Source organism: Tachyglossus aculeatus, chromosome 14 (assembly GCF_015852505.1).
Source record: "Tachyglossus aculeatus isolate mTacAcu1 chromosome 14, mTacAcu1.pri, whole genome shotgun sequence".
NCBI lineage: Eukaryota > Metazoa > Chordata > Mammalia > Monotremata > Tachyglossidae > Tachyglossus > Tachyglossus aculeatus.
This window is the reverse complement of record NC_052079.1, coordinates 46,542,571-46,570,273: the sequence shown is the minus strand read 5'-3', so window position 1 is coordinate 46,570,273 and position 27,703 is coordinate 46,542,571. Positions and strand designations below refer to the sequence as shown.

Sequence of the window (27,703 nt, the reverse complement as noted above, 5' to 3'; positions counted from 1 at the left end):
GCGCTCAGAACAGTGCTTTAAACATAGTAAGCGCTTAATAAATGCCATCATCATCATCATCATCGAGTGCTTTAAAGGCAATGGTGAGGAGTTTGTTTGATGCCGAGGTGGATAGGCAACCACAGGATGTCCTTGAGGAGTGGGGGGATGTAGACTGAACTTTTTTTAGAAATTGTCATGCAGATGTAATAGTAAAGGTGAAATAAGATCAGTGTACTGTACGTTTGAATGGAGAGGAAAGAGCAATTCATGTTTAAATTTAAAGTTTTTAAAGTTTGTATCTGAAGAAAACCTCCCCTCTCTCCTGATTAGCTTCTTTGTATGCTGAGTTCCTCTTTACTCATGCCTTCTCCTTGTGAAACCAACCTTAGGGGTATCTTTCCCAATCTTCTGTTGGGCCGAGGTCTGCCCCTATGTTGGTCTGTGGGTAAACTTTATTTTTTTTTATTCATTTCCCTCTAATAAAATCATTTTTTCCAGGAAAAGTATCCATCTAGTGACATGTAAAAACACAGACACTACCCTGGCATACTTCCTATGATTTAAAAAGATATTAATTCAGTCATATTTATTGAGCACTTACTGTGTGCAGAGCACTGTACAAAGCGCTTAACAATAATGATGGTATTTGTTACGTGCTTAATATGTGCCAAACACTGTTCTAAGCCGTGGATATTCATTCAATCATATTTATTGAGTCCTTACTGTGTGCAGAGCACTGTACTAAGCACTTATGAAAAACACCAATGGAGTTAAAGACAATGCATGAACAAATAAACCCAAGGAGTTTTGTTTTGATTTAATTTGGTCCTGTTCTAAATATTTCCATAACAGACCCGAGAATGATCCCTTCTCTGGGCCTCAGGTTCCTCATCTGTAAAATGGAGATTGAATGCTTGTTAACCTTCAATTAGATTGTGAGCCTCATGTGGGAAAGGGACTAGCCCCAGCATTTAATACAGTGCTTCGTACATGGTGCTGAACAAATGTTCTTGTTACTATTATTACTATTATTATTAGGAATTCTGAAGTATTACGAGTCCAGGAAAATTATTTAAGAAAACTTTCAAAGTAATTTTAAAAATTATTGGAAGCAAATGTGTCAAGCCTGGAAAAGTCTTGTGCACACACAGCTTCTCAGTAGACAAATAGAAAATGATTGTTCCGATTGTTCTGTTGATTTCCCAAGGTATAAGGGCTCCAGCTGGTCACCTTTGATTTCCCTCATGAAAAAGGGCAAAGAGGACTGCACATAATAATAGTAATAACAGTAATTGTGGTATTTGTTAAGCAGTTTCTATGAGTCAAGCACTGTAATGACTGCAGAGAATACACGATAACCAGATCTCACATGGGGCTCACAAGTCTCAGTGGGAGGAAGAACAGGGATTGGATCCCCATTGTGCAGATGGAGGAACTGAGCCACAGAGAAGTTACACAGCAGGAACGTGGAGGAACTGGGATTAGAACCCAGGTCCTCTGATTCCCAGGCCCATACTGATTCAACTAGGCCTCACTGCTTCTACTTAGCCTGTAGCCTAAACTCTGGGCATCCTGGGTTGAAATTATGTTCAAAGAATGCTTACAGAGCATAGGAAGGTTCAGTTCTCCATCATGCCACCTGTTTTGGTGGTGAAAAGGTGGAGCAAAAGACAGGCTTCTGCTCAATTTGACATCAGTGCCAGATTTATCCTTTTTTTAGTTCCTCTTTCTGCACTTCTGCCTAGACCTGAAGGTTTCCTGAAGTCTAGTGATATTTTCCAGGCAAGTCCTGCAGAAACTGGATAAACATTGGTGCTTTAGGAGTTTACCTAAGCTGTTTGAGGTTGAATTTTAGAACAGTTATCCCTCACCGTGATGGTTACTATTTCCACAAATTCACAGTGGCCTGATTTCATCCCCTCTCTCTTAGGCCATGGGGGCATGGGGACGTCTACTGACCAGATTATCATATACCCACCCCACATTATGGTGCTTGGCACACAATGAATGTATAACAAATTCATTTTATTTATATTCCCCAAATTTGGATCTCAGATTAACTGCCCTCCCCTCCTCCAGCTGTATATTCAGCACAAGTTGGGAAGTTGCTTCTTCAGTCAATCAGTCAGTCAATCATATTTATTGAGCGCTTACTGTGTGCAGAGCACTGTACTAAGCGCTTGGGAAGTACAAGTTGGCAACATATAGAGGCAGTCCCTACCCAACAGTGGGCTCACAGTCTAGAAGGGGGAGACAGAGAACAAAACCAAGCATATTAACAAAATAAAATAAATAGAATAGATATGTACAAGTAAAATAAATGAATAAATAAATCTTCCCAGAAGATAGGAAGCTCTGAAGGGGTAAACTTGGTAAAATATCAGTCCTGAGAGTCAGAGGACCTGGGTTCTAATCCCAGCTTGGCCATTTTCCCCTGCTTTGTAACAATCAGTCCATCAATCAGTTGGATTTATTGAGTGCTTACCAGGTGCAAACACTGTACTAAGCACTTAGAAGAGTACAACAAAACGATATAACAGATACATGAGACTTTGGGCAAGTCACATAACTTCTCTTCTCTTTCAGTTTCCTCAACTGTAAAATGGGGATTCAGTACCTATTCTCCCTCCTACTTAGGCTGTGACCACCATGTAGGGTACGTACTGTGTCCAACCTGCTTAACTTGTATCTACCCCAACTCCTAGAACATACAGTAAACGCTTAACAAATATCATAATAATTAGTAGTAGTAGCATTATCATTATTTTTATTGTCTGAAAGTCTTCATTTCACCGGCCCTGAGTTTCTAAGGCAAATCCTGTTTTCTACAGGGAGGGAGACCAGATATGCAGGCCATAAAACCCACCATTTTGAAATGAGGTCATGTAGGTTTTCAAGGCTTGAAGAAGTTTGAAATATCCTCTCCCTTTTGACTCTGTAAAACTTTCCCTGGATTTATGGATTTGCTTTTAACTCCCTTTTTTTTTTCCAGAACTTAATCCCAGAGAAACTAAACATATTTGCACTGAGTAGCTGGGTGTGTGCGTGTATGACCATACTTGCAAAAAGTAATTACTTGAATGCATATGGTAGAATTCAGTTTAGTGAGGTTTTGAGGAGTTAAAATTATCCAAAGCTATGTTAGAAAAGATCCAGAACCCAGAGTGGGAATTGTCTTGCAAAGGCTAACAGCCACTGTTGTATTTGTCTCAGGATGCATTATTTATTTCATTTTTTTTTCTACTTTTCAACTTTCTACACATAAGTGATCACTTCGGTCAGTATCTAGACAGATTAGACAGCTGTCCACAGCACCTGGTTTCCTTGGCAACCATTCATACAAATAGTAAGTCTCTTATGGGGGCTAGGAGATGGGTATCAATTGCAATGCAGTCTGAATCATCTAAGAAAAAAAGACAGCTTCAAGTGGAAAGTTAAAGGATTTAAAATGAAAATAAATCCTTGTGTTTGTGTGTGCTAGATGAATTGCAAGGCCTAAGCAAGGGTTTCTTATCTGCAGAGAAGCAGCATGGCATAGTGGTTAGAGAACAGTCCTGGGAGTGAAAAGGTCATGGGTTCTAATCCTGGCTCTTTGTCAGCTGTCATGTGTGCTGTCTTGTCTGCTGTGTGACCCTGCACAAATTACTTTATTTCTCTATGCCTCAGTTACCTCATCTGTAAAAATGGGGCTTTGGAGTCAGTGGTCATGGGTTCAAATCCCAATTCTGCCACTTGTCATTTGTTGGACTTTGGGCAAGTCACTTAACTTCTCTGGGCCTCAGTTACCTCATCTGTAAAATGGGGATTGAGACTGTGAGCCCCACATGGGCCAGAGACTGTGTCCAACCCAATTTGCTTGTATCTACCCTAGCTCTTAGTACAGTGCCTGGCACATAGTAAGCACTTAACAAATACCATCATCATCATTAGTAATAATAATAATAATGGCATTTATTAAGCGCTTACTGTGTGCGAAGCACTGTTCTAAGCACTGGGGAGGTTACAAGGTGATCAGGTTGTCCCACGGGGGGCTCACAGTCAATCCCCATTTTACAGATGAGGTAACTGAGGCCCAGAGAAGTTAAGTGACTTGCCCAAAGTCACACAAATGACAAGTGGCAGAGCTGGGATTTGAACCCATGACCACTGACTCCAAAGCCCGTGCTCTTTCCACTGAGCCATGCTGCCTTCTCAGTGCCTGGCACATAGTAAGTGCTTAACAAATACCATAATTATTATTGCTGGTATTATTATTATGAGTAGAGAGCTGTTTTCCAGAAAGAATTCTTCCTGGCCTTAACCAGGGCACCCCTTTATCTCTTTACTTTCCCTCCTAACCTGACCAAATTCTGGCCAACTGTCCCCTTCTAACCCCTCTTCCTTAACTATCAATCAATCATTTTTATTGAGTGCTTACTCTGTGCAGAGCACTGTACTAAGCACTTGGGAGAGGACAGTAGAACAGAGTTGGTAGGCACGTTCCCTGCCCACAGCAAGCTTAGAGTCTAGAGATTACTACACATTTCTCTCCCCTTGTGTAATCTCTGGGAACCATGTTGAGTTTAGAATGGACCTTGGACAGAGCTTTGGGCAACCCTAAGTAGAGAGAGTATAGCTGTTAATGATAAGGTAAGGGTTTTTTTAAATATGATGTATGCAAAGTGAGATTAGTCTTGACCCATTTGACTGCCTTTAGGAAGGTTTTGCATTAACTTAAATGGGGGAAGAAAGTTCAGAGGATGTGGAGATGGAAGCTCAGGGCTCCTAGTATAATAGTATTCAATCAATCAGTGGGATGTATTGGACATATGTGTAAGGCACTGTACAAAGAACTTGGGAGGGCACAAAACAACAGAGTAAGCCCTGAACAAATACCACAATTATTATTAGACACAATCCCTGCCTTCCAGGCGTTTACATCCTAGCAGTGGGGAGACAGAAGTTAAAATAAATTACAGACATGAAAAGCAGCAGAGTATAAGTATGTCCATAGAATGTGCAGTGGGGATGGGATGGGTATCAAAGTGATTAGGGAGAATAGATCCAAGTTGCGTAGGTCATGTAGAAGGGAGGGAGAACAGAGGCAGGGGAGATGAGAAGTTAAGCTGAAGACTTCTTTGAGCAGATGTGATTTCAGTAGGGCTTGGAAGATGGGGTGAGACACCACCTGCCAGATATGAAACAGGAGGGATTTCTGGGCAGGAGACAGGACACATGAATGAGGTGTCATTCCCCCACCCCGCTTCAAAGCCTTATTGAAGGCACATCTCCTCCAAGAGGCCTTCCCGGACTAAGCCCTCCTTTCTTCTTCTATTACACCCTTCTGCGTTGCCCTGACTTGCTCTCTTTATTCATCCCTCCTCCCAGCCCCAAAGCACTTGTATTCATATCTCTACATATCTGTAATTTATTTCTATTAATGTCTGTCTCCCCCTCTAGACTGTAAGCTCGTTGTGGGCAGGGAATGTATCATATTGTTATATTGTAGTCTCCCATCGATCAATCAATCAATCGTATTTATTGAGCACTTACTGTGTGCAGAGCACTGTACTAAGCACTTGTGCACTCCATACAGTAAGGGCTCTAAATATGACTGACTGACTGACTAAGGAAACCAGTAGAGTCACCCAAGTCATTAAGAGGAAACCGACTCTCAAAACCCAAACCTGAGAAAATCCAACATCATCTCAGTCTTTAATTATGGGAAAGACAGAAAAACAAAATGTTCGAGCCAATGCTTAGAACCAGATGTGGAGGTTATCATTTCTCCTCTCTCCATTTGGCAGCTTAGATTGAAATTTCAGGCTGTGGTATGACCTGCTAAGTAAATTAATGACCATAAGAAACCAAATGTTGTTTTCCTCCAATTTAATAAGATAACTTCATTTTTTGCAGCTTTGTACTAGAACCTAATGTAGCTTGGGTGCTTAAGAACCAATCTGTATATATACAAAAAATTTATCATATATGAATATTTGTGTCATAGTAGTTTTTGTTTATTCTAGCTAACTGAATAATCTGGTCTAGGTGAGGAGGCGAGAAACCCAATTTTCTTCTTAGTGCAGTAAAATATCTATTTGATCAAGATAGCTTTGTTTCAGGAATATAAACCATTAGAATCCAGTCAGTTCCTGTTTCAGGGATCCCAGTAGTATCCAATTTTTTTTCTCATTCCCCCTACTTCCTCTCCCTTCTGTGTCTCCTGTGCACTTGGATCTTTACCATTTAAGCACTTAACATTCACCACACTGCTCTGTCCCACAGCATTTAGGTACGTATCCATAATTTATTTTAATGTCTGTCTCCCCTATAGACTCTAATCTCCTTGTGGACAAGGAAATGTGTCTCCCAACTCTGTTGTATTCTCTCAAGCACTCTGCCTGCAGTGAGCACTCAACAAATACCATGTTTGATTGACTGATTGATTGAATGATCAAGGCTATTCAGCCAGTCCTCACCTATTCCGCTGTCCAAACCTCCCTAACATTGCGAAAAGGGCATTTTGGCAATGGACTAGGGAAGGTAGTGTTTCACTGGCCGTCATTTGAGAAGGAAAGAGCATTTAAATCGGAGCTAGCGATATTGTTCAGCAGTGAGAGCAATGTCTTGGTAATTGTTCTGAAATGATTTCTGTTTGTATTAGATGGTCTCTTAATAGATCCTTGAGTGATGGACACTTCAAGCATAAGCCTGGATCATTTCAGGGCAAGGTTTGTGTCCTTTTCGTCTCCAGTCAAGTGTCTAATATGGTGTCGTGCAAATGAGGATGCTGACGAAATATTAATTGGTGATAATTGGTGATCACTGCTCCCAATCAAGAGCCACTTTGGGAATCAGTGTCCAGATTTTGTGTTAATGTAAATCACCCCTTTGTTTTTCTAATCTGGCAGGAGATTAAATTTAAAGCACAGCTCCTTGGTTTCTCTGATTGCTAGTATTTGGCTGCAGATGAGACAGGGCTGCTTTTATTGACACTGTGCAATTCAGTTTCATAAGCAGAGAGGCAAAGAACGCTAATGCTTTAAATGAAGCCATCAAATATGGAAAAGACACAGCCGGAGGACCCCAAACTTATGCGCACTCTGTTTCTTGGGGGGCGGGGAGGAAGGTGGAATTGAGGAAAACTTTCATATCTTGACTTATTGCCCTGGATCGTCTGGACTTTCTTCATCCTTGCCATTGAACCCATTCATCAGGGTCACTCTGCCTCCCCAAGTCCCTACTCTCCCCCACCCCTGCTATCTGTCCTCCTACTTATTCACTATTATGCCTGGGCTTTTCGGTTGTCAAGGAAACAACTCCTCTACCACCCAAAAGGGAAATGATTCTCAAACAATCCAAAACTAGGACATTTTCTGTAAGTCTTAAAAAAGAAAAATTGTCAGGTGATTTGCAATGTATAGAAAATGTTTGTACAAATCAGAAGAAGCTCTTTTGCAGAATAAATACTACCTTTTTGTGGAGCATAGTTTGCAGCCAAATCCCAGTTTGTTGAAGGATGTGCATTATCAAGCTGAAGTAATAAGAGGTGCACATTTCGTCTGACAGGTTATGTCTGTATCATGAAGCCATTCAGGAGTTGCATCACTTCCCGCTTCCTTTAAAATTCACCTTTTGGGGTCATCCCATCTTCTCCTTACCGGATACATATCCCTGTTTAAGCGGGAGGGGGTAGGGAAGCATACCCTATAAGGAAACTGCCAGGCCTGAACGGGGAGGGAGTAAACTATGAGAAGGAAGGGAGCAGGGTGAAATAAAAGGGGAAGCAAAACAGGGATAGGAATCCCCACAGCACTTATATCCGGATTTCTAATTCATTCATTTACATTAATGTCTGTCTCCCCCTCTAGACTGCAAGCTTGTTGTGGGCAGGAAACTTGTCTACCACTTCTATTATATTGTACTCTTCCGAGTGCTTAGTACAGTGTTCTGCACATAGTAAGCGCTCAATAAATATAATTGATTGATTGGAAGGGGCTGGGTGGATTCTAGAAGTGGCCTTTCAACCAGCTTCCCCCCACCAAAAGCCAAGACTTCCACATGCTCCCCAACCACTAGCTAGCCCCGTCACAAGAGAATGTCATCCAGTGCCGAGCTGGAAAACTGGAGGGCATGGACTAGTGAAATGGGCTCAACTGGTAGAGACACTCGGGGCCCTCAACTGGACAGGTGAACTTTTGCTATTACCAAGAAGTTGCCTCTCCTAATCTAGAACTGTATAGTTCCTAGATTCTTCTACTTCTGCAGTATTGAATTACAAGGGTAAATCCAGTGTGTGTGTGTATCACTGAGAACTAGCTAGCTGAACTACAGATGGGACAAGGTTTTCAAGAATGCTTCTGTCAGGAGCATCAAGGTCCCGACACACTTGAAAGTCATTCCTGGATACCAGAGCTGACAGCCCAAACAAGAATGGATTTTAATACTGATTTCATAGAGTCCACCGAGAGTGAGCTGGGTTGGCAGCCTATGAAAAGTGAAAGGAACTCTTCTGGTTCAGGCCCTCCTTCTCTCCTTCTCCTCCTCCCACTCCTCTTCCTTCTCCTTTCCTCCACCTCCTCCTTTTCTTCCTCCTCTTCAACTTCCTCCTCTTCCTTCTCCTCCTCCTCTTCCTTCTCCTCCTCCTCTTCCTTCTCCTCCTCCTCTTCCTTCTCCTCCTCCTCTTCCTTTTCCTCCTCCTCTTCCTCCACCTTTTCCCCTCTCCTCTTCCTTCTCTTCCTTCTCCTTCCCCTCCTCTTCCTCTTCCTTCTTCTCTTCCTCCTCCTCCTTCTCCCTCTTCCCCTCCTCCTCTTCTCCTCTTTTACTCTCCTCCTCTCTCCTTTCTCCATACAAATCCTCAGTACCCATGGCTTCTCCTGCTCACTTGTATCAGCTTATAATAATAAGCAAAGTATAGGCAATAATATGCAAAGTACTGTTCTAAGCGCTGGGGAGGTTACAAGGTGATCAGGTTGTCCCACGTGGGGCTCACAGTCTTCATCCCCATTTTACAGATGAGGTAACTGTGGCACAGAGAAGTGAAGTGACTTGCCCAAAGTCACACAGCTGACAATTGGCATTGCTGGGATATGAACCCATGAACTCTTACTCCAAAGCCCAGGCTCTTTCCACCGAGCCATGCTTATCAGATGTTATTCTTGTGCACGACTGTGTTTCTACTAATTAAGCTAAGGACATGCCATCTGAAATTAACAACTGCCTTTGGGATAGATTATGTTCTGTTCCTGAAAATGAGCCACATTTTTATTCGTATGATTATTGTTTAAATAAGAATTTTTTTGCTTGTTAAGAAGGAGAAAGGGAAATATGGTAGATCTGCCCTCTTGCCAGATTATGCTTGTGCTCTGTACAGAGTAAGTGTTGAATAAATATCATCAATTGATGGTCCAGTTTAACACCTTACCCTTTTACTCCTGACACTCTAGGATATGACAGGTAAAGATGAAGCATAATCAATCAGTGATATTTATTGATCCCTCACTGTGTGCAGAGCACTGTCCTAAGCACTTGGGAGAGAACAATTACTCATATTAATGTCCCCCCAATGTTCCACAGACTGTAAGTGCTTAACAAATGCCACAGTTATGTGCGAGTCACGAGCAATTTATTGCTCTTCAAAGTCACTATCCACTGCATTCTCCTTCTCCCTAGTAAGGTCATTATGGGCAGGGCACCTGTTTGCTAGCTCTGTTGTGTTGTGCTCTCTCAAGCGCTTAGTACAGTGCTCTGCACATAGTAGACACTCAGTAAATACCATTGATTGATCAACACAATTCAGCAGAGTTGGTAGACACATTCCATGCCCACAAAGAGCTTAGAGCCTAGAACATAAGAAAGGAGAATGGCCCAACCTTCTGCAAATAATTGTATTTTTGAGTTGACAGTCCTACCTTGGCATCTGCTCTATGCCAAAGGACGTTTTGGACTTCTCATTCACGTTCCTATAAATCCATCTCAGTGGGCAGGAAGTCGATGACTTGATGCCTTCGGCCATCTTCTTGTACAAAAGCTGCCCTCATTGTGTGGGGAAGGAGGATGCGGTGGATAGCACCTTTGAAAAGCAATCATCCGCTCCTCGTGACTCGCTCATAATTGTGGCGTTTGTTAAGTACTTACTCTATGCTAGATGGTGGAGTAGATACAGTATAATCAGATCAGATACCTACCTGTCCCACGTGGAACTCACAATCTAAGGGGGTGGGAAAATGGGTAATCAGTTCCCATTTTACAGATGAGAAAACTGAGTCACAGAGAAGGTATGATTTACCCAAGGTTACACAGTAGGCAAGTGGCAAAGGCAGGATTAGAACCCAGATCTCCAGGCTCTCAGCCCTATGCCTTTCCCATCGGCCATGCACCTTCTCCTCACTGGTGGCTCAGTGGAAAGAGCCCGGGCTTGGGAGTCAGAGGTCATGGGTTCAAATTCTGGCTCCACCACTTGTCAGCTGTGTGACTTTGGGCAAGTCACTTAACTTCTCTGTGCCTCAGTTCCCTCATCTGTAAAATGGGGATGAAGACTGTGAACCCCCCGTGGGACAATCTGATCACCTTGTATCCCCCCAGCGCTTAGAACAGTGCTTGGCACATAGTAAGCACTTAACAAATACCAACATTATTATTATTATTATTATCATTAGTGGGCCAGAGGCCTTGAATGTCTCTCCGCTTCCAACCTTTCTTCCTTTCTTTATACCAATATAAATTCTTCACCACCTCCAACCAAGCCAACTCCCAGGTTTTCTTTATTTTTTTTAATGTGCTGCCTTTTTCCTTGACTGTGGCAGCGGTTCACCTTAAGACTAATTTATTTTCATTTATTCATTTATTTCACACTTGTGTCTGATGCAGCTAAGTGCTTTACATACATTTTAAAAATAAATACCAGTAGCTGGGGCATCCTAATTAGATAGCTTAATGGAACACTCTATGTTCAATTTGCAGTAAGCACTCCTGCTTTGATGGTAACCAAAATAGATAAATAAGTTAATCAGAGGTCTGATTAAATAACAAAGCATTGCAGTGTGGCCTGATGAGTTAGGCTTAGGCCAATTATTAGGAGAAAAAAGGAGATGCAGGAGGATTTTTGAGGGGCTAAGTTAAATTGCCAAGGCGAAGACACTCATCCCCTCTCAGGGCCACACCTGGAGACTTTCCGGTGCTCTACCAGTCCCAACTATTAAAGGAGAGTCAAGCAGAGGGATACCCATTCCGATCCTAGCTTGGGCAGTGGCTAGACAGTGAAAGGCAATCTGCTTCAAGTCAAAGCTCCCCTGTACTGGACAGCAGCGGCTTGTCAGAGACTCGAGGGCAGAAACTCAGTTTTACTGGGGGGAAGGAGGCAATGGTAAACCACTTCTGTATTTTTACCAAAAAAAACTATACAGATACTCTACCAGAACAATTGCAGATGCAGGTGGGGTGTTCTGAGAGACGTGTGTCCATGGTGTTGCTATGGGCTGGAGACGACTCGACAGCATAAGACAAGAAAGACCCTCATGAAAACAAACTGCAAAGGATCCATAATGGTGGTTTCTTTTTTTATTATAATGGTCACACATCTTATGGGATCCTCGTACCCAATTAGCACCCCTAATGTAGGGAACTGATAGAGAGGACTACCGTGGGGCTGAGAGTGCTAAGTCCTGCCTTATCGTTAAGTTGGGTAAGTCATTTCACCTCTCTGCACCCTGTGATCCATCCCTAAAATGTGGGAGGGGAAGTGATTGAATGAACTGCACTTCAAAAGAATGCACTGCAACTGTCAAAAAGGAAGCCAACAAAGTGAACCTCCCCCTGCCCCCCCTCCAAAACAAATTCAAAGTTCTTCATTTCAGCTTTTTTAATGCCTCTTCAGGGATCACTGATCATCGTTTTCCACTTCATGAAGTGGACAATAACACTGATTTAACTTCAGAGGAAGTTGTTACGGCAGCAGCGTGGTCTGCTGGATAGAGCCTGAGCCTGGGTGAGCCTGGGAGTCAGAGGACCTGAGTTCTGATTCCAGCCCCGCCATTTGTCTATTGTGTGACCTTGGGCAAGTCACTTCACTTCTCTGTGCCTCAGTTACCTCATCTCTAAAATGAAGATTAAGACTGTGAGCTCCATAGGGGATAGGGACTGTGTCCAATTTTGTGCCTACCCCAGGGCTTTAATGCAGTGCCTGGCTTGTGCTTAACAAATAGCATAAGAAAAAGAAAAAACTTCTCAGAGGCATCGTAAAGGGCAGCTGGGAGGAAGTGAGAACTACCCTGCCTTGTCTAAAAATGCCAACAATGGGACTGAAATATGTTGTAAATGTTTCAGTGTGCTTTTGAAGTCCCTCATGACCATCCACCTCTCTGCCTTTCTGTCTTCACCTACGCACAGGACTAAATCTAGTTGCCATTAGCAGCTTTTTCTTATCCCAAGCATCTGGATCTGAAAGTCATTAGAAAACAGCAGGGTGAAGACAAAGGATAGTTAATGAATATTTTTGTTTGTCTGTTTTTTTTGCCTTCTCTCTCTGTTTTAGTCTGAAGTATCCTGGATCCCCAACAAGCACTACTCTGGAATATATGGCCTGATGAAGCTGGTTCTGACCAAGACCCTCCCCACCAACCTGGAGCGGGTCATCGTCTTAGACACAGATATCACCTTCGCCACTGACATAGCAGAGCTGTGGGCGGTGTTTCACAAATTCAAAGGTATCTGGAATTATTTATTTGGCTGTCAATGGCAGCCCTTAAATGGCATCAGCAGAGGAGTGGAAGTAAGGGCAGAAAGAAGACAAGACCCCTGTATACTTGAATTAGTGGGTTGTCCTAGCTGAGGGAGAAGTATTTGTGAGGGAAGTTCTGCTGCGTTTGGCTCCAACCGGTGTGCGGTTTTTGCCATGTTGATTTTCAGCACACCGGGATCCCAGGTTTGCTCCTTGACGTGAGTATTTCTTCCTTTGAAGGCAGTGGAAACTGGAACTTCGGTGTCTTTGGTATCTTTCCTCAAAAGAGAACATGAACTTCTTAAGTTGAGCCCACACTACAGAAGGCCATTATGTTTGATTGTAGGGGAACTATATTTTCATATACAAACACTCCAGTTGATCATTTCATATAAAAATTTTGATGAAATGTTAATCATATTTATGGAGATCTTGCATACTCTACACAGAGCACTGTCCAAAGCATTTGAGAAAGTACAGTAGACCTAATAGACGTGATCTCTGCCCTTGAGGAGTTTCTGATCTAGGCAGGAAGACAAGGATTAAAAAAAAAAATTGCTAGTAGGGGGGAACAAAAGAATTTGAAGATATGGTACACTGAGTCAGGTAGAACAGGGGAATCATTTCGTGAACCCATGGAGTTGTGGTTTGCCCTAAGAGCAGCAGTATATTTTACTGTTTCTGCTCCCAGCGGATAACGTCGTCAGTACCCTGCTGTCAAGAGAGGTAGTTTGGATATCAAGAACCTTCCACTTATCTTTTGTTTGTCTCATTTTCAGCAGGGAAAAGACCCCTTTGTTTGGCTGTGATATTCATTATTACTCAGTGGTATTTGAGCACGTACTGTGTGCAAAGAACTGTGCTAAGCGCTTGGGAGAGTCAGTACAACAGAATTGATAGACACATTTCCTTTCCAATGAGTTTCCAATCTAGAGCTCGTCTTGGTGTCTGAGATCTGCTGCCTCTGGTTTTTTGGTGAGGAGGATTGAGCAGTGGATCCTGGACTTAATGTGTCAGTTGCTGTTCAGAGAGCTGAAATGCAGACAAATGGAACAAAGCCACTGGCCCACACCTCTCGTCTCTTTCTAGAGTTCATCATAGTGGTCCCTAGGGAATTAAAAACCAAAGCTCCTGGGAAAGGAACAAAAGGAAGAACAGAGTCTGGGAAAGTCTTTCTTTTCCCAGTGAAGCCTGAACAGCCAGCCATGAGAAATAAAATCCCCAGGGAGAGCCCTTAAATGTCACGTGTCTCGGGCTGATACAGAGATTCCCCTTTTCTCTCCTTCCCCCAAGGAGGTCACCATTTATTACTCCAACTCCTCTGGCATTAAACACTCAGAGCAGCATTGATATCGTATGGCCCCTTTTCCTCCTCCGCTTCAGAGCAGCAGGCTCTCGGGAAGTTGAGTCAACCACTCAGGCTCTCATCACCGATATGTCTGATTCCTAAATGGAGTCGTGGATTTCCCCTGTGTTTGAATTCCCTTTTATAGAATCTATTAAAATGTCTTTTATTTAGGGCTTTACTAGTCCCTTTCTCAGTTCCTCCCATTACGAAGCCTTGCAATCACTCTGAAAAGGTTCGCTTGGGGATAGAGCTGTGTTCCCACCCAAAATGATACTTATGGAAAAGTAGCAAATCCTGCTGTTTCCGCCTCAGTTCGATGCACACCCCAAACCCTAATCTGACCCAAAGCGTCATTTCAGCCCTGTGACTCTTTCCTAGAAAGGCCGAGGGTCACAGATACGGGTGCAGTTGCTTCAGGATGAGTCCCAAGTTGTCAGTTGGTAGCAGTTGTAATGGCAGTAGTATTTATTAAACACCTGTTGTGTGCAGAGCACTGTACTGAGTGCTGGGAAAGAGAATTCAGGTGGTAGTTAGCCCTTGATCCTGTCCCTCAAAGGGCTCCCAATCTATTAAGTTGGCTTTGGGTAAGGTGGAGGTCTAGTACACCAGGAAGGATCAGAATTCATTCTGTGGGTTCCTGGAGAAAGAGCGCTGGGTTTAGGGTCAGGAGCACAATGTGTGTGACATCCAATAAGCACTTAATAAGTGTCATCATTACATGGGATCTCATTAGAGCTCCACATTGTGTTCAACTGGGAAAATAATTTTGCCCCTTAATGCCGGCCTCCCACTCTGTTAAAGAGAAAGTAAGTAAAAGTAAAGTCAAAGTAAAGTATGCTGAAGATATTACCCTACCCCCATGCCTCCTTGGACCAGAGGATGAAGCAAGTAAATGAACACATATAAAGGTATTTTTTTACCTAGAAGTAGCTACCCTTTCCATGTAAAAAGAGTATTGTGATTATCCTCCTTGTGGCCCAAAACAGATAGGAGTCATCATCATCCATCAGTAATATTTCTTCAGGCCAAGTACTGCACTATAGGTGTGACTGTAAAACTTTCCTCTGACATCGATTGTTTATGTGAGAATATATAAAGATATTTGCACTGTACTCATGGTAGGTCGCCTTTTCCTCCACCCGCATTGTCTCCGTGAAGTCGGCGTAAAGTCCGGGTGGGAAACGGAGATTCAGGGAAGTGAGACTTGCTCTAACCTGACCCCTGGGTCCACATGAGCCCTCGAGTCTGGAGCCCTGAGCTCTCCAGACCGGGAATTATTTGCCATTCTGGAGAGTGCCCTGTGTCTCCACAGCCTCCCTGTGTGTCTCCAGGAGCTTCAGGGTAATCAGTCACTCTTAGTAATGCTGGTTTGTAACCTCTAGCAGCCCTCCCGGAAATAGTTTGCTTAAAGCAATGTCTGTCTCTACCCTCTTCCCCCAAATTGAGCACATTGCAGAGTCTTTAGCTCTAAGGCAGTGAGAAAACTCAAAGAAACTCCTGCCTATATTGACAGTCTAAATGCATATGAATAAACTTTCTCTGATTAAAGCTATTCCTCCTTAGGCTGTCCATCTTCTTCCTCTCCTGTGGCTCAGTTTACTCGGGTTTCCACTCATCTCGTTTTGGATACTGACAGTTCTGTAACTTGAGAGAGGGCTTTGCCTCGGGGAAGAAAAACAGAATTTTAAAAGATATAAATTCTCAGATAAAGTGCCTTAAAATGGTTCAGGCAGTAAGCGCTTATGTGGCTCATCTGCTTTTATGATTGAAGCGATCAGAATTCTACAGAGAAAAGAACTGGATCTGAACAGTGTTCTTTGTCATCATTCCTCAGATTTTTTTTCTGAAAGGCCAGAGAAATTCCATTTAAAGTATATTTAATATTATTTGTATTCTTTGACACCCTCAGTACTGATGGATTTTTTTCCACCTTCCACCTGCTGATTTGATCTTGAAACATCCAGTAAACCAGATATTTCCCCTTCCCATTGACTCTTATCTCCTCTTCCCCCATGACTATGTTCATCTTGCTCGCCACACCTAGCATTTCAGGGATATAGGAAAAAAAGCACTATGGTTTGCTTTGGTGGTTTGGGCACTGCCATCACCCGCTGCTGATTGTTGTTGATGATGATGGCCAGGGTGAGATTTATGAAGTTTAGACAACACCGCTTGACAGCCGTGAGGATGGGGCTTGCACCACTCTTTGACGAGTGTCTTCCATTCGTTTATTCATTCAATCGTATTTCTTGAGCACTTACTGTGTGCAGAGCACTGTACTAAGCACTTGGGAAGTACAAGGCGGCAACATATTGAGACGGTCCCTACCCAACAACGGGCTCACAGTCTCACAGGCTCACAACACAGGCTCAAACCTTCCATCTCCATCACCCCGACAACCAATGGTGGTTACCAAGACTAGGGGTAGGGCACCTTAGCTTTACTTCTGGAGATGAAATTGGGTATTTTAGCAAAGCATTTATTTACGTTAAAGAAAGGAGTCTGAGGAACATGCCCTCACTAAATTAGAGTTTCTTATGCTGAACTTCCCAATACAATCTCCTGGAAAATCCTGGGGAGGTAATGGCTATAGTGCAGAGTTTTGATGTTAAAGGTAGTGAATTGGTAGGACTTAATAGAGTGTTAATTAAATGCCAGGGAGTTTAATGAGCGAGTACATGAGTGAGAGCAAGGAAGATTATCGCAGTGGAGGAAGAGGGAGATTGTTTAGCCTGGTCAGTAAAGGGGAGATGGGTTTCCTTGATTGGTGTTGATTATTAGGATTCTTAGGTGTGATTCCCCACCAGGGAATGCTCAGTTTCTGGGCTAAGGCAACTCTGTGTTGACATCAGTGTGAACACCCTTTCATCTTTCTATTTAGCTGGACCATTACGACAAGTTGATGACTCTGTTAGTGGGCGACCTCACTTGTAGGATTCAGGGGATCACTGTCTAAAGCGTGAGTTTCTCAAAAAGCAACAAGAAGCAGTATGGTCTTGGTGGACCATGGGCCTGGGCGTCTGCTGAGTGGCCTTGGGCAATTCATTTAATTCATTCTCCCCCTTCTAGACCGTGAGCCCGTTGTTGGGTAGGGACCGTCTCTATATGTCGCCAACTTGTACTTCCCAAGCGCTTAGTACAGTGCTCTGCACACAGTAAATGCTCAATAAATATGATTGAATGAATGAATGAATGAATTTAACTTCTCTGCCTCAGTTACCTCAACTGTAAAATGAGGATTCAGACTGTGATCCCTATGTGGGTTAAGGACTGTATCCAACCTGATTTGCTTGAATCTACCCCAGCGCTTAGTACAGTGCATGGCAAATACTAAGCACTTAAGAAACACCATAAAAAAGTGTCCAGAGCTGGAAAAACAGGGGAAAAAAAGAGGCTGGTTGCTCTGCAAGAAAAAAATGGAGTCCCGTTGCTGTGATTGGTTTTCCATTAAGCTAATAAATAATAATAATTGTGGTATTTGTTAAGTTCTTACTATGTGTCAGGCGCTGTGCTAAGCACTGGGGTAGGTATAAATTCCTCAAGTTGGACACAGTCCCTGTCCTGCAAGGGACTCACAGTCTTAATCCCCATTATATAGCTGAGGAAACTGAGGTTCAGAGAAGTTAATTCATTCATTCATTCAATCGTATTTCTTGAGCGCTTACTGTGTGCAGAGCTCTGTACTAAGCACTTGGGAAGTACAAGTTGGCAACATATAGAGACGGTCCCTACCCAACAGTGGGCTCAGAGTCTAGAAGGGGGAGACAGACAACAAAACAAAACATATTAACAAAATAAAATAAATAGAGTAAATATGTACAAATAAAATAAATAAATAGAGTGATAAATACGTACAAACATATATACAGGTGCTGTGGGGAGGGGAAGGTGACTTGCCCAAGATTGCACAGCAGACAAGTGGCAGAGCCAGAATTAGAACCCACATCCTTCTGATTCCTAGGCCCATGCTTTATCCAGTAGGCCAAACTAATAGTCACAGAGGGCTCAGCTTGCATGGCAGCATTTTCGGGAGAAGACATGGCTCAGCAAAGCAAAACTAGCTAAATTGGAAGAGCCTCCACTCTTCCATTCGTATCATTCCCATCCAGTTCAACCCCTCCAGAGGAAACAAAAAATTCAGCAAGTGTGTAGAAGGTGGGTTGGACCTGTACTCTTTGGGCACTTGGTATTCATGCCACCCTTAGCCCCACAGCACTTACATACACATTTCTGTAATGTGTGATTCATATTCATGTCTGTCTCCCAGCTAGACTCTAAGCTCACTGTGGGCAGGGACATGTCTACCAACTTTGTTGCATTATAGTCTCCCCAGAGCTTAGTACAGTACTATGCACATGGTTAGTGCTCAATAAATACCACTGATGGATCGATTGATTAATTGATCACCTCAGGCCAGAGGTCTGGCCCTGATTCTCTACATGGGCCGCAGTAAGTTTCCTGACTTTCCTTGCCTTCAATTTCCCTACCAGGAAAATAGAGGCAGGACCCCTGAATGCTGTGTATCTGGAGAAGAAAAATCATTTTGGATTATTCAGGACACATCACAAGGACACTGGATTCCTTCCCACCCCCAATATACGTGTGTAATATTATTAGCAGAGTATAATATATGACAAGGACATGTTCTGTCAGAAAGACAAATATATTTTTTTCTCCCTTCTGCACAGTATATGGGACTTGCCCATATGGGTGAATGCAGTGGGTAGAACTGAGAGAGGCAGAGCCCTTATTGAGATGGATGGTGTTGTGTTTTAAAGGTACACTGTCAAATAGCCCAAGCCCTTTATTAAAATCTTCAGCTTTCAGAAAAGACAAGAGGTATTTTTTCATTAATGGCTTCAAAGGCAAGTTAGCTCTAGTTTCTGGGTTATCACTGTGACCTTGTCTCTGGAACAAGAAGATATCATAACTTGCTTTTTGGGCACTTAGCTTTTTTCTTAGGAAGTCCAGAGATATGATTGGAGGGGAGGTTTTTGCAGCATTGCTTGTGTTCCTGCATTTGTGCTTCAGAGTAGTGCTCTCCAAGTTTGAATATACCCATTAATATCATTTTGCTATTGTAGAAGTTAATTTTGGGTGCCTTGGGGGTGTACTTGCAGAAGTGTAGTCCTCAAATATGACCTGATTCTCATTCTTTAAATCTAAATTCCCACAGAGGAATTGGAAGAAAATTAGCCTCCATTTTTGCGGACCCCAGAATTCTTTGCTCTTAGTTTCTGTCAGGCCATGGAGGAGAAGAAAGGCTTGTCGGCAGGTCCCGTCATCAGTGCTGCTGAGGTAGCTTCATTTGGTCTAATTAACCAGGTCATTGCTGAGAGCAGATAAGGTGAGTTCTGTCCCGGGAAATTGATTCAGAAGTGAGTCGATGTCTGCCCAAGGGGAACTGGGCATACCAGCAGCAGGAGTTCATTTCCAAGAGGGTGAGAGGTGAATTAGAGAGGAAGGGAGTCAACTGTGAAGTGGGTTACCCCTCATTATTCTCTTCCCATCATGCAGCTAGAGTAAAATGATTGGTCTAGGAATGAGAACTGTGATATTTGTTGAGCACATAATGTGTGCCAGGTACTGTACTAACAACTGTACCACAGTGGTTGATACCATATAAGCAGATGGGTGACAGTCCCCAATCCTACAGAGGGCTCACAGTCTAAGAGGGAAGGAGAACAGCGTTTTTATCCCCATATTACAAAGGAAACTGAGGCACAGGGAAGTTAAGTGACTTACCCAAGGTCACCCAACAGGCAAAAGGCAGAAACTGGTTTAGAACCCAAGCAAGTCACCTTACTTCTAGACCTAGACTCTTTCCTCTAGGCCACACTGTCCTGCATCCCTTGAGAAGAATTACACCTAACCCTGTCCAGAACATTGAGTTTCCCATTCGGGCCTCAAAGTATCTAGAAAAGCAATTTACCCAGTGGCTTTTGCCTCTTTCTGCCCCATTCCAGAATCACTGAACTTTCTCCTTATGGATGTCTTTCCTCACAGTCATGCTTCCTCTTCTGTTTCTCACCTTCGATATAGCAGTGGGAGCTTTCTGATGTCTCTTGGGTATCGGACCGGAAGGTACTGTCATCAGTCACTTACAGTTTTTTAAGCGATGAAACAGGTTAAGACGAGCAGTCAAAGGCATCCATCCTGTGCAGCTCAAACATTCCTTGTTCACAAAATCGAGGATCCTCTAGACTGTAACTGCATGGTAGGCAGGGAATGTGTCTACCAAGCCTGTTATACTGTACTCTCCCAAGTGTTTTGCACGGTACTCTGGACACATTAAGCCCTCTATAAATACCATCGATTGGTTGATCCTAAATGTCAGGGAGCGGACAGGAAAAACGTTGACAGCGGAATTTCTGTTACGAATTGGTTTGTATGCTTCCTCTTTCTAGAGGGAAAGAAGCCTTTTGGCCCTGCCTTTTCCCAGTCGCAGGAGTTGCTGTGAGTCTTGGGGAGTCCTAGACAAACCCTCTAAGCTCCAGACGTCGTGCTGAGAAATGTGTCCTGCTGAGAAGTAGGCAGTTCTCCTAAAAATGCCATTACACTGTTATCATTTTTTATGGTATTTAAGTGCTTACTTTGTGCCAGCACTGACTGTACTAAGCGCTGGGGTAGATACAAGTTAATCAGGTTGGACACAGTCCATGTTCCACATTGGGTTCACAGTCTTACTGCCTTTTTACAGATGAGGTAACTGAGGCCCAGAGAAGTGAATTGACTTGCAGACAAGTGGTGGAGCTGGGATTAGATCCCAGGTCCTACAGACTCCCAAGCCAGTACTTTCCCCACTATGCCATGTTGCTTCTCGTGGAGCTGGGATTAGAACCCAGGTCCTACAGACTCCCAAGCCAGTACTCTCCCCTCTATGCCATGTTGCTTCTTGTTTCTTGTGTATTTTGCTGGGAATGGATGCCCAAAGTAACTAGATTGGTTATGAGTGTTGGGGTCCCAAAGTGGCACATCCAGGTGGCAGTGGTAATTTCAGCACTTACTGATGCCCATGGAGCATTTTCCCATCATCTTGACGCCAAACAGGGGCGTCCTTCTCTACCTTGTCACTAGTCCATTTTCTGAAAATAAACTCAGGTGCAGACTTGTTTTTAAACACAAAACACAAAAAACCCTGATTAGAGGTTATTGTGGTCTCTGTGCTCTTTGCAGTTTCTCAGTTCTCCGCTAAGCAAATCGGAGGATGCAGTCATCTCACGAAAGTGAGGGGATAAAGGGAAAATCATGAAATGTGAATCGGGAGAGAATGACAAAGCATTCCCCCTTCTATTTGGCCCCTTCTATTTGGCCATTCAGCAGCAGGGACCGCAAGCAGTTGAGTTTGGGTCTGTAGGGTGGACAGCGATTTTAGGGAATGTCCACAGGGAGATTGCTGAGGAGCCTGAAGGTCAGGCTAATCAATAGGGAGGGAAACAGAGGCTTTGGGCTCCACCAGTCTGCCAGGCTTCAGAAGCTTTTTTCTGAGGCGACCAACCTGTGATTGAGATGCATCGGCCTCACAGCCCCAAAGCCCAGGATGCAGCATGGTTCAGTGGAAAGAGCACGCACTTTGGAGTCAGAGGTCATGGGTTCAAATTCCGGCTCCACCAATTGTCAGCTGTGTGACTTTGAGCAAGTCACTTCACTTCTCTGGGCCTCTGTTCCCTCATCTGTAAAATGGGGATTTAGCCTGTGAGCTCCCCATGGGACAACCTGATCACCTTGTAACTTCCCCAGCGCTTAGAACAGTGCTTTGCACATAGTAAGCGCTTAATAAATGCCATTATTATTATGGGGTTGGGGCACTCCCAGGTAGGGGCAGTTAGGAGAGTCACTGGTAGATGGACTGGCTTCCTGTCATCTGTTCCTGGCATTTCTAAGCACCAGTCTGCTTGGTTTCAGGAGGTCAAACAGTGATAAAAATCTGTACTCACATCATAAATACCAGAAAAGGTCAGAAATGGTCCTGGCTGTGGGATGGAGTGCCCACGGCTGAAGCAGAATTGGTACTTAGTCAGTCCCCAACTTTTAACATGTAAACAGCCAGAGTGGGGGCTCTCTGGCTGACTCCCTCACACAGTACCCGGGGTTCCAGAATGGAAGTTCACTGTGGGCAGGTATGGTCTCTCATTATTTCCGAATTGTACTTTCCAAGCGCTTAGTACAGTGCTGTGCACACAGTAAGCACTCAGTAAATATGATTGAATGAATGAATGAATGTCTTTTTGTTGCCTTTGCCGAAGGAGGAAAAATGCCATTTTCTCCGTAGTCATTCTCCTCAACTCATTAGTACCGTTGGTGTTTTTGTTTTTTAACCTGCGCATGACTCTTGGTGCTAAGTGAAGTTAGAGGCTGACAGTAAGGTGGCTTCCAGGTAGTATCGATGGAACATTTCTGTTATTTTGACAAGTCTGGAACACTTTGATTGACAAAATGATTTTGTTGACCTCTTAAAGCTATTCCTCACAACAACCCTATCATGCCAGGCCTCCACAGGCCAGGTGACAGGGAGGATCGGTGCCTTCATCCCGGCAATTCCGACGAAAAGGACAGTCATCATAGAATCAGACAAATTCCAGTGTCTGCGCAGGATGGGGATCTTGAGAGGTAATCAGATCCGTCCCCCAGCCTTCCGAGAGCACTTCAATTTCCGGAGAAGGAGAACCTGCTCTGAAGGAAGCGAAAGAGCACACTCTCATTAACCCATTCCAGGTTTCCATAACCCTCAAGGAATTTGGTCTAGTGGTTAGAGCACAGGCCTGGGAGTTAGAACCAGAGTTCTAATCTCGGCTCTGCTGCTTGTCTGCTGTGTGACCTTGGGCAAGTCACTTAACCTCTTTGTGCCTCATTTCCCTCATTTGTAAAATGGGGATTAAGACTGTGAGCCCCATGAGGGGCAGGACTGTGTCCAACCCAATTATCTTGTATCTACCCAATGCTTAGTACAGTGCCCAGCACATAGTAAGCACTTAGGAGCAATATGGTGAAGTGGATAGAGCACAGGCGTGGAAGTCAGAAGGTCATGGGTTCTAGTTCCGGCTCCACCACTTGTCTGTTCTATGACCCTAGGCAAGTTACTTCACTTCCATGGACCTCAGTTACCCTATCCATAAAATCGGGAGTATTCATTCATTCAGTCGTATTTATTGAGTACTGTGAACGCCACATGGGACAGGGACTATGTCCAACCCAATTTGCCTGTATCCACCCCAGCACTTAGTACAGTGTCTGGCACATTGTAAGCGCTTAGTGGATACCATTATTATTATCATCATAAAATCATAATCGATCAGCTCCCTGCCATCCTTTAAACTTCTGTGGGGACGAAGAATGATGGGAGTTTCCCACAAAGCCATAGGCCATAATCACCTTGCCCCCTCAGCCTTCTCCTCCCTGGTTAATAATAATAATAATGATGGCATTTATTAAGTGCTTGCTATGTGCAAAGCACTGTTCTAAGTGCTGGGGGAGATACAAGGTGATCAGGTTGTCCCACAGGGGGCTCACAGTATTAATCCCCATTTTACAGATGAGGAACTGAGGCACAGAGAAGTTAAGTGACTTGCCCAAAGTCACACAGCTGACAAGTGGTGGAGCCGGGATTTGAACCCATGACCTCTGACTCCAAAGCCCGTGCTCTTTCTACTGAGCCACGCTGCTTTTCAACCAGCTGGCCCATTTTCTCCTTAAAGGGTTCCTTAGTTTAGATAAACGAAGTCTAATGAGCAGCTAAATCATTAGCATTTTCTGCAAACACTGGCTTATAGCTGAAAATGCAGGTGCCTTTAGTCCTCTGGAAAACTTTCCAATCCACCAGATATGCCTACCAGACTATTCTTGGTCGGGCTAATTGGGAAAAGTCAGTTCTAATGCTTCCATCAGCCCATGTGAAAAATCCTCGGGGAGAGCTAATCCTTCCCAGGACAGGCAGAACCACCCGGCAGCTGACTACGTTAATAAAATTGTCAGGCAGCTATTAGAATAGCTTAAAAATTTTCCCAATTTTTATAGGTACCTAAAAAGGCCGAACGGCACTTGTCTTTGCTCATAAAAAGAACATCTGTTAGTTTCTGAAAGACTTGTTCAAGTGCTTAATGGTTGGGCTGCAGTACATCACTCATCCTAGGTACGTTCCACAAATGGAGTAAATTTTCTTCCCTCTAGGAAGCGGCTCCCCATGGTAATTATACCTGTTTAGTAGCTCCTGTCCATGATTATTTGTTTCTCTTTCCCCACTCTGCTAGCGGTAGACTGGAAATTTCCATGCCGAGTGGGTAGCCAGGATTCTCAAGCATGAGGCCAATCCGTGACCCCAAGAAAAAGAACCTGTCATCATGCAGGCCGTGGCCATGTGGAGCCACTCAGTCAGTCGATCAATAGTCTTTGTTGAGTGTTTTGTGCAGAGAACAGTACTGGGGACTTAGTACAGCAATAGTGATTGTGGTATTTGTTAAGCACTTACAATGTGCCAGGCAGTATACTGAGCACTGGGGTGGATTCAAGCAAATCGGGTTAGACCCTGTCCCACCTGAGTCTCACAGTCCTAATCGTCATTTTACAGATGAGGTAACTGAGGCACAGAGATGTGAAGAGACTTTCTGAAGTTTGCACAGTAGATTAGAACTCAGGTCCCAGGCCTTTGCTCTAACCATGAGGAAACACTGCTTCTCATCGAATTAATAGAATTAGGAGGGCTGATCCTTGCTCAAGAAGCTTACAGTATGACAGGGGAAGTGTAGATAAAATATGGGTTGGGGGAAGCAACAGAGTTTAAAGATATGTTGAAAAGGTGATACAGCAGGGCAGGGGAGTGTGAATACCCAAACATTTGGGTGATATGGAAGTACTAAAATGGCAGTTGAAGGGGGATATAGGTGGAGAGAGATTTATCAGGGAAGGCCTTTGGGAGGAGATGGGATTTCAGAAGGGCTTTGAAAATGCCGGATGTGAAGTGGAAGGGAATTCTAGGCAGGAGGAGGACATGAGCTAGAAGTCGCTGGTAAGACAGACAAGAATGAGACACAGTAAGTAAGTTGGCTTGAGAGGAACCAAGTGTCCCAGCTAGGCTCTATGTGGAGAGGAGCGTGGATAAGTAAGAGGAAGAAAACATTTTGGGCCTTAAAGCCATTCATGCTCAGGAGTTTCTGCTTTATATGGAGAGGAACAGGCAACTCCTGGATGATTTTGAGAGGTGGGGAAGTCAGATGCAGAGTGATGTCTTAGAACTTGGAAAGGAACTTTCCTGCCATCTGGAAAAAACAACTCTAAATCATTTCAGAGAGTTTTAGGGGTGCAGGAGAGACTGATAATGCTTCGAATTTTGGGGAGGGGAACTTTTAAACAGATCACTTTGAACAGTGCACTAACAAAGTCAGAAATCTTTCCCAAGTAGGTGTCCTTGACCAAATAGTCAATCAGTCAGTGCTACGAATTGACACCTTCTTTGTGCAGAGCTCTTGGGAAAATACATGGGAGACAAGAGGGGATTGAGGAAACCGTGTGGTGTAATGGATAGAGAACGGGCTTGGGAGCCAGAAGGATCTGGATTCTAATCCTGGCTCCACCACTTGTCTACTGCATGACCTTGGGCAATTCACTTCACTTTTCCATGCCTCAGTTACCTCTTCAGTAAAATGGGGATTAAGACCGTGAGCCCCACGTGGGACAGGGACTGCATCCAGCCTAATAACCTTATCTCTTCCCCAGTTCTTAGGACAGTACTTGGCACATAGTAAGTGTTTAACAAATAACATCAGTTAATGAGGAATGGAAATGGAGGTTTTGGACAAAGATGATGTCATGGAAATGAACTGGGAGATTTAAGGCTGATGCAAATGAGGGAAAGATCAGTAGCAATCAGTGGCATTTATTAAGTGCTTATTGTATGCAAGGCGCTCTACTAAGCATTTAGTCACGGTAATGCAAGAGCAAAACTATTTCAGGAACTACAGTGAGATATATCTCAAGTATAGGTAAGGTGCTAGTGGCTAGAGAAGGAAAAGATTATTAGCCTCAAAGAAGGGCAGATATTGAGTCTCAGTGATGCTCAATTCCGTGGGCATGTCCCAAGAGACTTCCACAAATACTGAAAGTCTAAGGTGGAGGGAGATTAAGGAAAAATTGATAAATTTCTATGATGATAGATACAATGGGAAGGATGGTTGAGAGTAAAATAAGGAGGCTTATTGATTTGTCCAGCAGAGAGAGGTTTGATGATCTTGGGGAAAGCCATTTCACATTTTCCTTCTCTTTCTCTTACTAATGCGACAGGGAGAGAGAAAAATCATTTTTTGCCAGAAGAAGCAGTATAGCCTAGTGTGTCAAAAACCAGAGTTCTTTGGTAGATGGAGAAAGGAGCCCAACAAAATAACCATCGGGGAAAGTAGGGCTTGAATTTGGGGATATATTATCTTTTCTTGCGACAAGTCATTGGGTAGAATGAGCACCCACGTACCAATCTCTCACTCTCTCCTCACTCCTCTGGGTCTCCGAAAAGAAATTTTTTGGCAAGCCGTCTCCTGAGCTAATCAGAATCCTCCTCTCTGTCATCCTTGCGCTAACACCATGACTCTCAGCCTTGGAAGTGAATTCCAGCCAATGGAATAGGTGAATAAAACAGGTGAAGAATGAGAGGAGAGCAACTGCAAAATCTGTCAATCTATCCAGCTGCATTTAACTTCCACTATGAAATAATTATCCGTCCAGATGTATACGGAAAAAGCCCAGAGCACAGGTCCAGGGGTTGCCCATGAAGCAAATGAAGTTTATGCTAAGGTTTCATAGTTATGTTCCTGGGACTAAAGAAAGGAAGTTATTTAACAGATAGATTTCCATGCCCTTCGTAAGTACCCACAATCTATCAGTTGCATTTGCTTTCCTCTGCTTTTCGTGACATGCGTCGAAATCACTCATGGGCCATTTTCTCCAGCTCTGATACCAGCGTGGCCCCTCCCACCTCCTGGCACAGTGGTACTTGGCAGACAATGCAGGACCTCTAGACTGTAAGCCCGTTGTGGGCAGGGAATGTGTCTGTTTATTTTTATATTGTACTCTCCCAAGCACTTAGTACAGTGCTCTACACATCATAAACTCTTAATAAATACGTTGACTGACTGAGTGACCAAAGTCTCCTTGCCCAAGTGCTCAGCTCTGATCAAAGCTTTTCCCCTTTCCAGTGCCAGGCCTAAAATGTGGGGCCCTGTCGGTCTTGACCACCAAAGAATTTATGTGGAAATCTGTCGTTGAGTTGTGTGGGTTTTTTATGGTATTTGTTAATTGCTTACTATGAGCCAGGCTCTGTACTAAGCTCTGGGGTAGATACATGGCACAGTGGATAGAGCACAGGCCTGGGAGTAAACAGGTAATGAGTTCTAATCCCGGTTCCACCACTTGTCTGCTGTGTGACCTTGGGCAAGTTACTTCACTTCTCTGCTCCTCAGTTACCTCATCTGGAAAGTGGGAATTGAGTCTGTGAACCACCTGTGAGACAGGGACTGTGTCCAACCTGATTTGCTGGTATTCACCCCAGCGCTTAGTACAGTGCCAGGCACATAGTAAGCACTTAACAAACACTACAGTTAATATTATCATTACAGACTAATCAGGTTGGACACAGCCCCTGTCCCACATGGGACAGGGTGACCCCTGTTACCCTGGGTAAGTGCGGTAACCGA

General features: G+C 43.7%; 1 protein-coding gene across 3 annotated transcripts in view; it reads left to right on the top strand.

Moving 5' to 3' along the window:
- LARGE1 (LARGE xylosyl- and glucuronyltransferase 1) overlaps positions 1-27,703 on the top strand; it is a 365,768-nt gene that overhangs the window by 210,340 nt on the left and 127,725 nt on the right. For all 3 annotated transcript variants that reach the window (XM_038756579.1, XM_038756577.1, XM_038756578.1), the window contains exon 6: positions 12,494-12,665. In XM_038756579.1, the coding sequence (XP_038612507.1) occupies positions 12,494-12,665 (172 nt within the window). The remainder of the gene's footprint in view (positions 1-12,493; positions 12,666-27,703) is intronic.